Genomic DNA, 13,695 nt, shown 5'->3' on the forward strand with positions numbered 1-13,695 from the left:
TGAGTCAATTCTAAATAGCTAACACATCAAGATTTGCCTATCCTGTGATTTGCTTTGAGTTATTTTCTAGATACCCACATGAACAATCACCTTAGTTTAAACACATACACACACATACACACACACATATACACATTTTATATTTGGGGCTCACTATATGCCAGGACTGTGCTAGGTGTTGTAGAAATATTTTGCTACATAATACTCAAGACATCCTTCTGAAGTATTATTATCACCATTTCAAAAACGGAACTGAGAGTCTAAGAAACTTCCAGAAAGTCACACGGTTGGTAAAGAAGGAAACAAGGACTTGAGTCAAAGCCCATAATCTTATACACTATGCTATACTATGGAACTTTTGGCAAACACATGAATTTTTCCTGGGAAAATCCCACTCCTGGTATACTATATTTCAGTTTCCTGACTTACAGTAGATGTGCCACCAAAAGCTTTTCTCAGACCCACTTTTTTGCAATTATATAACTAACATCCCACTAAAGACAGATGCTTTTTCTTTTAAGTAAGCTCCACACCCTGCATGGAGCCCAGTGTAGGGCTTAAACGTGACCCTGAGATCAACACCTGAGCTGAGATCAAGAGTCCGACACTCAATTGACTGAGCCACCCAGGCGCCCCAAGACAGATGCTTTTTAATGATATTCATCCAAATTTCTCTGATTAACTGTACAACCCAATGTCTCTGTTTTTACCGAAATAAATCCTTTGCAATTAAACCCAGTGGTTTTGAAATTGACATTTAGCATAAGTGAATTATCAGCAAAGCCGATATGATGTAGAAAGCATACAATTTAATTTGAACGAGCAGCTTTCCTTTTCTAGATTTATCCAAAGTCTATATGGAAGTATCTCATTATGATTCGGTTCATATTAGATTAAGATCTAAAAATGTGTCACAAACATAAGATTTATGTAAGAAGTATGACTCAGCTCCCTTGTGGGAGATCGTTTTCTTTCTGATTGGATTTGTGATCCTCACAGGTGCATGATTCTAGTTAGGGCTTGGCGGCAGAGCATACTCTGATTGTTTTCAGGAAGCACAGGCCCATTGAGCACCTGCTGTTTATCAGGCACTGGGAGAGACACCAAGATAAATAAGCTGCCTTTGGCCTTAAGAAGACACTCTGTGTTGGAGCGCCTGGGTGGCTCAGTCGTTAAGCGTCTGCCTTCGGCTCGGGTCATGATCCCAGGGTCCTGGGATCAAGCCCCACATCAGGCTCCCTGCTCTGTGGGAAGCCTGCTTCTCCCTCTCCCACTCCCCCTGCTTGTGTTCCCTCTCTCGCTGTGTCTCTCTCTGTCAAATAAATAAAATCTTAAAAAAAAAAAGAAGAAGACACTCTGTGTTATATGATAGTCGTGGGCCATGCAATGAAACTTTGTAAAGTAAGTAACAAAGTTTCCTTGGAAAAGACAATAACAATTTGAAAATTGCATCTAAATAGATTTTAGATGCTCTTGAACATTTCAGCAGGTCTTGAAATGAATGGATAATTGGGCGAATTGTTTCATTAACCCTGTTTTGCTTTTTGCCATGGCTGACAGGAACCCCAGAACCCATTTGTTGCCTGGAGTTTGGAACCCTCTAGGTCCCTATATCATGCATATATGTAGCTACATGCTAACCATCCCCCTGGGCTTGTTGCAGGACCTGGTTTTGTAATTAATAACTTTCCATTTAATGTATTAAGTATAATTTGCGGGGCACCTTGGATTCTTTCTGGACCACATAAATATTTAATTTGTTCAGAAAGTCATTGAAAAAGCAACTTTTTTTTAAACTTGTATAGCATTGGTATTAGGGGCTAGATTGCAGTAGACTCAATTAGGACCTTTTTGGTTGTGAATGACAGAATCCAAGCACAAGACTTAAGCAAAAAGAAGTAATTGGCTCCTATAACTGAAAGGTTCACAGCATATTTCCTTCAGGCCCAGTTTGGTTCAGGTGCTTATATGATTTCTTCGAGAAGTTCTCTCTTTGTCTCTTGGCCTTGCCTGGGCTGGTATCATCTTCAGGCCCAGGGATGGTGGCCCCTGGCACCTTCAGGTTTGTTTCATCCTTATTGCTCACAGTCTTATGGAACCAAAGTGCCTTTTTTGGTGGCCTTCCAGTAAAAATCCTGGGATTAACTCTCATTGGACCCACTTGGACTATGTGCCCATTTCTGAAGCAGTAACTATGGCCAAGGAGATATAATGTCCCAATCAACTAGGCCTGACTATCCCCACTCCTAGAACTTAGGGAAGCCCCACCCAAACAAAGCCCATGAACCCAGGTGGAGAGAAGAGGTGTTTCCCCGAGGAAATCTCCTTCATAGAAAAAAGGAGAATGGATGTTGGGTAGGCAAAACAATAGCCTTCCATTCTGCCAGCCTCTTTTAGGTCTAATTAGCTAAATGAATTATGGCATGAGTGAGTGGGAAGTAAGAGAATGTCAGAAGCCACAGGAGACTAAGAGTAAAGGGGTAGTGGGAAAGTGCCCCCTGTAGGGGCTGCTTCTACTGGGGATAGGACATGACTTTCAGGGAACACTGAAATGACCTGGGTCTCAGGCCTGTGAACATCTTATTGATGAAGCTAGTGTTAAGTAGCCACCAAGATTGGTCACACTTTTCTTAGCTATAAAAAATGAGAATACTAAAGAAGACCAAAAAAAAAAAAAAAAAAAAAAAGATTATCTGTGCTCATGAATTGGAAGACTTGATTTTGTTAAGATGTCAGTACTGCCAAGAGTGATCTACAGATTCTGTGCAATCCCTATCAAAATCTCAGTGATTTTTTTTTGCAGAGATAGAAAAATGCATCCTAGAATTCATATGGAATCTCAAAGAACCATGAATAGCCAAAACAGTCTTGAAAAAGAAAAGCATAGTTGGAGGTTTCATGCTTTCTGATTGCAAAACTTACTACAGAGCTATAATAATCAGAACCCTGTGGTACTGACATAAAGACAGACATATAGACGAATGAAACAGAAGAGAGAACGCAATAGTAGATCTTTGCATATATGGTCAAATGATTTTTGACAAGGGTGCCAAGACCACTCAGTGCGGAAAAGACAGTCTTTTCAACCAATGGTATTGGAAAACTGGATATCCACAAACAAAAGAATGAAATTGGACCCTTATCTGACACCATATACAAAAATTAACTTCAAAGTGAATCAAAGACCTAAACCTGAGAGCCAGAACTAGAAGACTCTTAGAAGAAAATAGAGGAGAAAATTTCATGGTATTGAATTTGGCTATGATTTCCTGGAAATGACACCAAAAGTATAGGCAACAAAAGAAGACGTAGATAGGGTGCCTGGGTGGCTCAGTCAGTTAAGCGTCTGCCTTCGGCTCAGGTCATGATCCTGGAGTCCTGGGATCGAGTCCCGCATCGGGCTCCCTGCTTGGCGGGGAGTCTGCTTCTCCCTCTGACCCTCCCCCCTTTCATGTGCTCTCTCTCATTCTCTTTCTCTCAAATAAATAAATAAAATCTTAAAAAAAAAAAAGAAAAAGAAGACGTAGATAAATTGGACCTCACCAAAATTAAACACTTCTGTGGATCAAAGGACACAACTGATGATCAAAAGGCAACCTACAGAACAGGAGAAACTATTTGACGATCATATATTGGATAGGGGGTTAACATCTAGAATATATAAAGAACCCGTACAACTTAAAAGCATAATAACAACCCCATAAAGAAATGAGCAAAGAGCTTGAATAGACATTTCTCCAAAGAAGATCTACAGATGATCAATAAGCACATGAAAAAGAGGCTCGATAGGACTCATCATGAAATGCAAATCAAAACCATGAGAAAGTACTTCGCATCTGTTAGGATGGCTATTATTAAAAAAAGAGAATAACAAGTGTTGGTAAGAATGTGGACGAACTGGAACCCTATACGCTGCTGGTGAGCTCAAATGTTGTAGCTCTGTGGAAAACGGTATAGTGGTTCCTTAAAAAATTAAACATCTAGCAATTCTGCTTCTGGGTATATACCCAAAAGAATCGAAAGCAGGGACTTGAACAGATATTTGTACACCCACGTTCACAGTGGCATCATTCACATTAGCCAAAAGGTGGAAGCAAACCCAGTGTCCATCCACAGATGAATGGCTGAGAAATGTGGTATATACATACAGTGGACTGTTCTTCATCTTTAAAAAGGAAGGAAATGCTGACGCATGCTACAACATGGATGAACCTGGGGGATATTATGCGGAGCGAAATAAGCCAGTCACAAAGGGACAAATACTATAGGATTCCACTTATAAAAGGTGTTTAATTTTGTCAAATTAATAGAGACACACAGTAGAATGGTGGCTTTTAGGGGTTGGGGAGAGGAAGAAATGGAGAGTTGTTTAATAGGTACGGAGTTTCAGTTTGGGAAGATGAAAAAGTTCTGGAAATTGGTGGTGATGGTAGCACAGCACTGTGAATGTGCTTAGTGCCAATGAGCTGTACACTTAAAATGGTTAGCGGGATAAAATTTATGTGTATTTTGCTACAATTTTTTTTAAAAAGTTACAATTTACCTGATCAAATGTAGTACGCATAGAGGTATCCATACTGCAAGTTCTGTAGGCTTCTTTGGGAACCAGTGAGATTTCGTTTTGTTGAAAAGCAAAAAATAGAATGTTCACGCTAGAGATAATGGTTGAAAAGTTATTTTAGTTATTATTTTTTTTAGGTGGCAGTTCGGAGAGGTCTTTTGGATTGTTCAGAAAGAAGCACCTTTCTTTTCGGTACCCTGGGAAAGAGGCATGAATACCTGTGGCTCAACCATATTCCCAAAATACTTTCAGAGAGGAGAGCAAGAGTTGACTAGAAGAGTTGACTCGGTGTATCATAAATCTCTGTGGTAGAGAATTAAATAGCAACTTCCACTTATGGGGAAAAGTGGGAAATAATGTGAAGAAGCTATTCTTGACAATCTTCTTAAAAATAACATTTCAAAGGAAAGTTGCAGGGATATTTATGTCTGAACGCGTACAGGTCTGGGAAAAACAGGATTTCAGTCAGCTCCCTATAGGAAGAGAGGGCACACTCAGATGAAGGTAATTTGAAAAAAGTCTAATAAAAGGGGCCCTTTGCAGCAGTGTGGGCAGACTCTAGGGAAACCACAGGGCGAGTACAGTACCCGAGGCTGTAAGTCTTGGGGCCTGTTAGGGCCAGGGGACGGAGCAGTTATGGGAAGCCAGCGGTCGCTCCCACACACACACACCAACTCTCGGACCTCCCTCTCCTCCCACTCTCCCACATCCTCCCGAGATCCTTTTAGCTGGAGCTGGAGGGAAAGGAGCCTGCTGAGGTGGTCAAGGGGCTGCCTCTGGGGATGTGGAACCAAATGAGGGTGGGTGGGTGGCAGGTGAATCTGGAAGGGGGAGGTGCAGACGCCAAGACAGAGGCCCACACTGTCTCACCCAATTGAATGACTTCCTGCTGCATCTGTTCTTCACATCTCATCTGTGGGCTATTTTTGTCCATACATTGACCCAGAAAACCGCATTTTCCAGTGACTAAAAAACTATTTCCTTCTGTGGTTACATTCTCGAATTTTGACTTCGACAAAATTCGAGAAGAAAACCACACCATCTCATAGTAATATTTACATGTTCTGTATTGAATTTAATAGGTCACAGGAAATGTAATCACTCTCTGAAGAGGCTATTTTATATTTCTGAATTCCTTTTGGAATCACGTTTAATCACTCTGTTCCCTAAGCATGGTGATCAGCTGGGTAGGAACTAAAAGATTCCCCCAGAATTTAACTCAGGCTTTCTCTGAGCAGTTGAGCCCTCATAGATGTAACATTTCGATGCTTGATTTTGTATTTTCATAACCATAAAAGTAACCTGAGGCTATTTAGCCCCTGGAAAAGAAACACACACCTTAGAAACCTGAAGTCAGACTGCCTGGATTCAAATCCTGGCTACATCACTTATTATCTGTGTGATCGTGGGCAAGTCTCTTGATCATTCTGGGCCTCAGTTTCCTCCTCTGTAAAATGGAGTCCTAACTGGATACACCTCACAGGGCTGTGGTGAGGATTGAATGAGACCACGCGCCCTGAGCACGATAACCAGCACGCAGTCAACAATCCATAATTGACGAGTGTTGTTATTCTTGTCTCTTCCTTGCTCTTTTTCATCTCCCTTTCATTTCTCCCCTCAACTTCTGCTTAAATTTCTCCCACGGCCTCCATGAAACAGACCCTCATCTTACGTGGCATGTCTCCCTCCCCTTTCCTCCTGTGTCGATTCAGATTGTGAGCACATCCAATGCCTCCCAGACAGTCACCTTGGTGTACGTGGTGGGCAATCGGAGCTCCTTCCTCAACGGCACGGTCGCCAGCAGCCTCCTCCGCCAGCTGTCGGCTGAGCTGGTTGGGTTCTACCTCACCTACCCGCCGCTCACCATCGCCGAACGTGAGTATGTCCACGCCCCACGGGGACGCTGCCTTTCCCCCACTACCCCCGGGGGTCCTTTCTCCATTTAACGAACACCTATTGTGCTGGGCACATAAAACTCTTTTATCATAAAATAACTGGAATTGGTGATAAACCGGGATTGAATTGATGACAAGTTTATTGCACATTGGAAGTAAGCACTCGCTAGGCACCTTTACCCTTCATATATCTTACGTCACCGAATCCTCGCAAAGCACTCTATAAGGTAGTACAGAATGAGCCCCACTTCACAAAGGAGAAAACTGAAGTTCCAAGAGGTTCACAAGATGCTCACTCGTACATAACTAACGAGACATGGAACCTGGGGTTTGAACCCAAGCAGTCTGCCTTTGAACTTACAGTAATTGCCCCATAGGGCGTCTGTCCTTGTGGCAATCTGGGTTGTGATGGTTTCTCCCACTTCTGCCATCAGCAAATGTTCCTGGCCTTCGGCCCTTGCCTTGGCTATAAACATCATAATGCAACTCATTTGCAGTCAGCATCGTGGCTTCACTGGATGAAGACCCCATAGTCAGCCCCGTGGCCTGCCTTCCTCTGATGCTTCAGTTACATAATCCTCATTACCACGCAGCAGGCATAGACTCGGAAGACAATGCAGCCTACATTTTGTACCCAAACGCTTACTTGGCAGCCAAAGGAAGTCAAGATTTGTGCTGTTAAATTTAATTGTTAATACATTTCTCGGGGCACCTGGATGGCTCAATCGTTAAGTGTCTGCCTTCGGCTCAGGTCATGACCCCAGGGTCCTGGGATTGAACCCCGCATCGGGCTCCCTGCTCAGTGGGAAGCCTGCTTCTCCCTCTGCCTGCCGCTCCCCCTCCTTGTGTTCCCTCTCTCACTGTGTCTCTCTTTGTCAAATAAATAAATAAAATCTTTTAAAAAAAATACATTTCTCAAGGTCACTGGTCAAGGGATTTTTTTGTTTTTTTTTTTAAACACATGTTAGCACGATTGCTTCTATTTCCTTCTGTGGTTACATTTGATCCTGTAAATAAATAAAATTATGTGTGTGGATGTACCTAGCACACAGTAGCTACTAAGAAATTTTTTTTGAATGTTTAATGGCAGGTTTTTGTGAATTTCCATGTAGGAAAGATGACTGTATTTTATGGAAAAGATGATCTCATGAAAGATGGCATTCATTATGTCACATGACAGCATGTGAAGAATTTATTTTCTTTCCTCTTGATAATTCTTTTTTTTTTAAAGATTTTATTTATTTATTTGACAGAGAGTTAGAGAGAGAGCACAAGTAGGCAGAGTGGCAGGCAGAGGGAGAGGGAGAAGCAGGCTCTCCGCTGAGCAGGGAGCCGCACGTGGGGCTCGATCCCAGGACCCCAGGATCATGACCTGAGCCGAAGGCAGCCCTTAACCCAGTGAGCTACCCAGGCATCCCTCCTCTTGATAGTCTAATAATTACAACTAAGATTTATTGAGCACTTACCATATGCCAGGCACTGCGCTAAACCCTTTCCATGAGTTAACTCTTATGGTCACTATATCTGCAGACATACGGGACCGTTTGTCACAAACATTTGGCTAATAATACACTTAGTCCTTGAAAAATCCATTCAAGAGATGATCATTCCTAAAAACATTAGTGATGGTTGGGTAATTTTCACAAAGAAAGCTGTGAGTCTTGAGAATGAAGACATTCCACTTAAGAAGCTTTTGATGAAAAAAAGTAGAAAGAGCAGAAATTCACAAACCCTAGAAAACTCTTCATCTGAAAGTTAGCCCTTTCCTGAGTATTTTACTTTTCAGGACAGCAAGATAGTTTTGGCCTGTATGTCCTGGAGTTCCCCGAGAATGTTAAAGCCGAATTTAGATGTTTGATACTTTGTCACCTATGTGTCCATTTTCCTTAATAATATTTGCATATAAAACCCGTGAAAGTAATTTGGTGTGTTTCTTATTTGTTTTAGCGCTGGAATATCCCAACCTTGATATATCAGAAACAACTAGAGACTATTGGGTAATTACAGGTAATCTCTTATTTTACTCCTTTTTTCCCCCTATCAGGTTGGTTTGTTCTTTTAAAACTGCGTGTCAAAAGAAGACCCAAAAACTAAAAAATATTTATAATAATTAAAACTGCATGCCATTCAGTGATAATATCAGCATCTTTTCCTTGGTCCTGTCTTATAAGTCAGGGAGTTACTTCCATAGGACCAGAAGTGGGTAAAGTAAGCTAAGAAAAGATACCACTGAAGGTGAATCTTAGATAACCATTCAAAACAGCAACCTGTAAAGTCCACTGGCCTCCTCTTTGCAAACTGTAGACCAATCAGAAGGTATGGCGGTAACCTGTGGACGTCCATGGGAATGGTTGTTTATTTAAAGATGGTAAGCCTTTCCGCACTGCCCTACAAAACCCCAGTGAAAGGCAGAAGAATGCTGGGCATGCACTTTTCTCTCTCCCCTGGCACATGCCCCACACCTACACTAATCCTGGTAGAGCCCAGGCGTGTCCTGACAGTGAGGGCGGATGGAAGTAGAAGGGTGTTTGGGTGACATTTTCTTTTTTTCCTTGACATTTCCCAGCTGAGCTTTATGAAACAGCAAAAGAAAGTTCTTGTTTGTGTTTTTCCAAAGCCAGACAGTTGCTCTGGAAATCTTACAGAAGCAAGGGTTATGAGCAAAGAGAGAAGACAGATGTTTGTGGGAGAAGTGACCAGCCCAGCTGTCTGTGGAAGGGGGCAGGGGAGGGTATTAGCTTGATGGGGCTGCCATAACAAAGTACCTCAGACTTTTGGGGCTTCAGCAGCAGGAGTTTATTTTCTCATAATTCTAGAGGCTGGAGGTCTGACATCAAAGTGTCAGCAAGGTTGATTTCTTCTGAGGCCTCTCTCCTTGGCTTGTAGATGGCCATCTTTCCTTTATGTCTTTCCTCTGTGTGTCTGTGTGTGTGTGTGTGTCCCCTTATCTTCTCTTCTTATAAGGACACCCAGCATGTTGGATTAGGGCCCACCCATTATGACCTTATTTTGCCCTAATCACCTCTTTTAGGGCTTCGTCTCCAAATACAGTCCCATTCTGAGGTACAGGGTGGGGGGGTTAGGACTTGAACATATGAATTTTGGGAGGACACAATTCAGCACATAACAAAGAGAGAGGAAGATCCTACAAGTCATGGAGGATGTGCCTGGGCAAGCCTGTCTGCAACCTCCCTGCCTTCATCCCTGCCCCATCCCCTCCCTCACATGCTGTCCCGAACAAGCAGTAGCTAGGCTAGGCTATTGCCTAGAGTCCTAACAAAGGAGCACGCACCTCCTGCTCAAGGAGGCCTGCTCAAAACCTCTGAAATTGCAGAAAATCACATTTCTTTCTCCCCCACAGAGCCATGATTATGCAGAGATTATTTTACCTGCTAAGAAGGCAAACTAAAGAAATTTTAAAAGGAAAAAGGGGCGCCTGGGTGGCTTAGTCGGTTAAGCATCCAACGCTTGGTTTTGGCTCAGGTCATGATCTCAGAGTTGTGAGATCAAGTCCTGCATCGACCTCTGGGCTGGGATGGAGTCTGCTTGAGATTCTCTCTCTCCCTCTGCCTCTACTTCTCACCCCACCAAGCCCCCTGGTGCTCTGTCTCTAAAAAAAAACAAACAAACCAGAGTTTATGCCCAAGAGGGAGATGCATTTTTGAACCAGCAGGTTATGTAACACTTCCAGAATCACGTTTCCTCCACCAGGAATGCTGCTTTTTAACCTGCAGATGTCTCTCCTATTAACTGTAAGTTTTACATTAAATGGTAACACATCTGCCCTTAAACACAGGCTGTCCTTGACAACCTCCTTGTGTACGTGGGTCTTGCCCTGACTCTGTTTTAGTGACATAACCTTCACAAAATCATGCTAAGACGTCACCCCCTGCCCACCCGCTGATGGACCCTCATTTGCTTATGTTGTTGCTGTTCCTGCTGCTGGTAATCAAGAGTAAACGGTGGCCCCGTCATGGGGTTTGGGGCTAGTTGCCTCAGTGCCAGCGGAAGGGGCGAGAACCAGTCTCAGCATGATCCTCCTTCCTTCCCTTTCGCTCGGGACCCACTTTCTACACTCACGTGCAGCCACCACCAGCCTTTGGCCATCATTTACAGAAGGGGTAGGAGATTGGGACCTGAGATGAAGATAGCTTTGTTCATCTGGCTCAGAGGCACAGCTCCTTGAAACCCCTCTACCCTCCGTTCCCAAATATCCGACATGAGTACTCTGTCTTCTGCTCATTGCCAACCACTCAGCGGATGTGGAGCAACTTTCCTTTCTGTTGTTGGTATTATGAAACCCTAACATATTTCCACCTGCTTTCCCACTAAACTTACGTTAAATCTATTTTGAGGCGCCTGGGTGGCTCAGTCAGGTAAGCATCCGACTCTTGGTTTTGGCTCAGGTCATGATCTCAGGGTCATAAGATCAAACCCCGCATCCGGCTCCATGCTCAGCATGGAGTCTGGTTGGGATTCTCTGCCTCTCACTTTGCCCTTCCCCCGCTCATGCACGCACGCACGCTCTCTCTCTCAAACAAATAAAATCTTTTAAAAAAATATGTTTTTGCACTCTATACACTTTTCCCCTCCCTGGTGGAAAAACAGTGGCTTAGTTAGGGTGCTTCGTGCAGCCCCCTCTGCTGTCTCTGGATCCCGTGGTCAGGGTTGTATAGATGGGGCAGGATAGAGACTCACAGACACAATATTGCTGCCAAACAGAGGTCAGAGTTCATCTTAGGTTTATCCAGTTGTCTTTATTGCATCACCAGCATCAGAATATCCCAGACCCAGCAGTCTCAGGATTTCTTCTGGTCTCAGCCCAGCTGCTGCTAACCTAATATGTCCTTGAGCAGGTCACTCAGGTCCTCTGGGTGTCATGCTGTCACCTGTGGAAGGAGAAGATAGTTGCTGAGAAGATAGGCTCTGAAGGTATGGGATTCAACCACACACGAAACAATTCAGCTTCAATATAGGAAGCTGAACCAGGCCGAGCTGATTGTTGGAATTTTAGAGTCCAGTGCAGTTGTAAATAAAGAAGGACTAAGAGACAAGTGATGTAACAGCCACTAAACCTTCTGGAGAGCTCCTATGAACACAGCGGGGGACTTGCCCACCTCCTGTAAGCTGAGTCAGTGGTGGCTAAGGGTGGGTGGCCAGGGCCCTGGCTGACGGGCTGAAGGGCTACTGTCCTCCTGGGCACCTGGGCCAGCGTCCAAGCTCCCCTCCTGCTTCTGGGCTGCTCTGAGAGATGCACGCCCCTTTCTAGTCCCTTCTAGGTGGGCAGAGAGGGCTGGGAGCCTGGGGCCCGCTGCACTTCTCAGGGGAAAGGAAACAGGCCACCATCCTGGAACACAGTTATTTCTTCCTCTGGGAAAAATGTGTCTAACCAAGAAGGGGCACATTTGAGCAACCACATCAGCTGGCATTTACGGGCACCCTCTCAGGTGCCTGGCAGCACTCTGCTCAAAGCATTTTTTTTTTTATAAAAGTGTCTGTTCTCCACCATGACACAATCAGAAGTAGATTATAATCCCTGTGTTTTCAGACGATGAACCAGGGTCCAGAGGAACTAAGCGACTTGCCCAAGTGTACTCAGTAAGGGGGAGCCAGGATGTAAAGCCAGACCCCTGGCTCCAACCCCCAGTTCTTCTCCAGCTGCCTGCGGGGGGTCGGGGGGCACATTCTCTTTGCAGACAGAGTGGTGAGGCGTGTGGGAACTGTCCGGCTGTAGGTTCCGTGTAGCTCTGTGGGAGGTTCCCATGGCCTCCTGCACCTCCCTGAAGGCTGTGGTTTGGTTTGGTTTTTGTTTTCCCTCAGTTTAAAAAATTGGGGTAAAATACACATAACATGCAATTTACTATTCTGACCATGTATAAATGCACAATTCAGTGGTATTAAGTATATTCACAGTGCTGTGTAGCCGTCACCACTCCCTATTTTTGGAACTTTTTCATCACCTGGGGGCTTTGACTGTCCCTTTCTTTGATGTCTGCCCTTGAGTCATTGCTGGGATCCCCTTAGAGTAACCCATGATGGTGCGCTCTGACTGTCCTGTGTCCCCACTCTGACTCTTGTCTGGTAGCCAGGAGAGGCCAACTTAGAAGTCATCTTTCGGGGGTGCGAGGTGGCTCATCTGGTGAAGCGTCCGACTCTTGATCTCAGCTCAAGTCTTGATCTCAGGGTTGTGAATTCGAGCCCTGTGTGGGGCTCCATGCTGGGCGTGGCTCGAGCCGATTTTAAAAAGGAAAAAAAAAGTAATCTCTCAGCAGTGGTTGTGTAGTTTTACTAGAGACGCATGAAGCAGCAAGAACGTGGCTCTCCTCTCTGGGGCCAAGAGGTAGGCTGGCCCTTCCTCAGCCTGACAGCTGCATCAGGGCGGATTCTGAGGGGCCTCTCCGGGACCTGCCACGGAGGGAACAGTGCCGACGTGTCTTATCTCCGTTTGCAGGAATTCTGCTGACGGATGAGCTGGGAGTCCCTCACAAGGGCCCTAGAAAGAGAGCCGCTTTATGCCCTCCATGGAGATTATTTGGCAATTGTGGCTTCATAGAAGTAATTTCGGAGACTCAGTTGTGGGTTTTATTTTTCTCTTGATCGGTTTCAGCGTCATCCTCTGCATCACGCTGCTCCTTCTGGCCCTGCTCAGAACACGCTCACAGTAACAACAGGCGCTTTCTCTTCGGGCTATTTCCATATCCCTGTAGATGGGTGGTGCTAATGGCCCTTGGCTTGACTGTGGTGGAACAAATTCTGTTGAATGAAAAATCTTGTATTACATCCCCAGCCCATTGTAAGTTTTTGTCTCATTAAAAAAAATGAGAATTTTTTTTAGCCTTTTTGACTTCAGGGCTGACTGTGTTTGGAGGCAGTGTTTGTGTGTTTGGGGGGACGTGTATTTCCCAAGGGACTTGGAGGAAGGACTGGGCTTTGGGTTTTAGATGGCAAAAGGAAGTCGCTCCCGTAGTAAGTGACCTTTTCAGTCCTAGGATGGTCCTGGTGTTCATGGCGGTCTCCTCCATGCATGCACTAGCCATTGCCTGGAGGTCCATCATTAATGCCTTACCTACCCAGATAGCCCAGGGTATAGGAGAAACCCAGCCGTGGAGGAAGGCTGGAAAGAGGAGTTTCATTTACCTTCTATGCACCAAACGTTGTGCTAAGCTGCTTTATACGTCTTGTCTCATTTCAACCTTACAGCCCATGAGGAATAGACTTTCCTACTCCCTTTCTACAGAC

General features: G+C 44.5%; 1 protein-coding gene across 1 annotated transcript in view; it reads left to right on the plus strand.

Annotated features, from left to right (window-relative positions):
• Positions 1 to 13,695, plus strand: part of KIAA1549L (KIAA1549 like) — a 117,048-nt gene that overhangs the window by 10,303 nt on the left and 93,050 nt on the right. Inside the window, 2 exon segments of the mRNA XM_035012539.1 lie at positions 6,274 to 6,436; positions 8,404 to 8,463. Of these exon segments, the coding sequence (XP_034868430.1) occupies positions 6,274 to 6,436; positions 8,404 to 8,463 (223 nt within the window).

Source organism: Mirounga leonina, unplaced genomic scaffold (genome assembly GCF_011800145.1).
Source record: "Mirounga leonina isolate KUSES-001 unplaced genomic scaffold, KU_Mleo_1.0 Mir_166, whole genome shotgun sequence".
In the NCBI taxonomy this organism is placed as follows: domain Eukaryota; kingdom Metazoa; phylum Chordata; class Mammalia; order Carnivora; family Phocidae; genus Mirounga; species Mirounga leonina.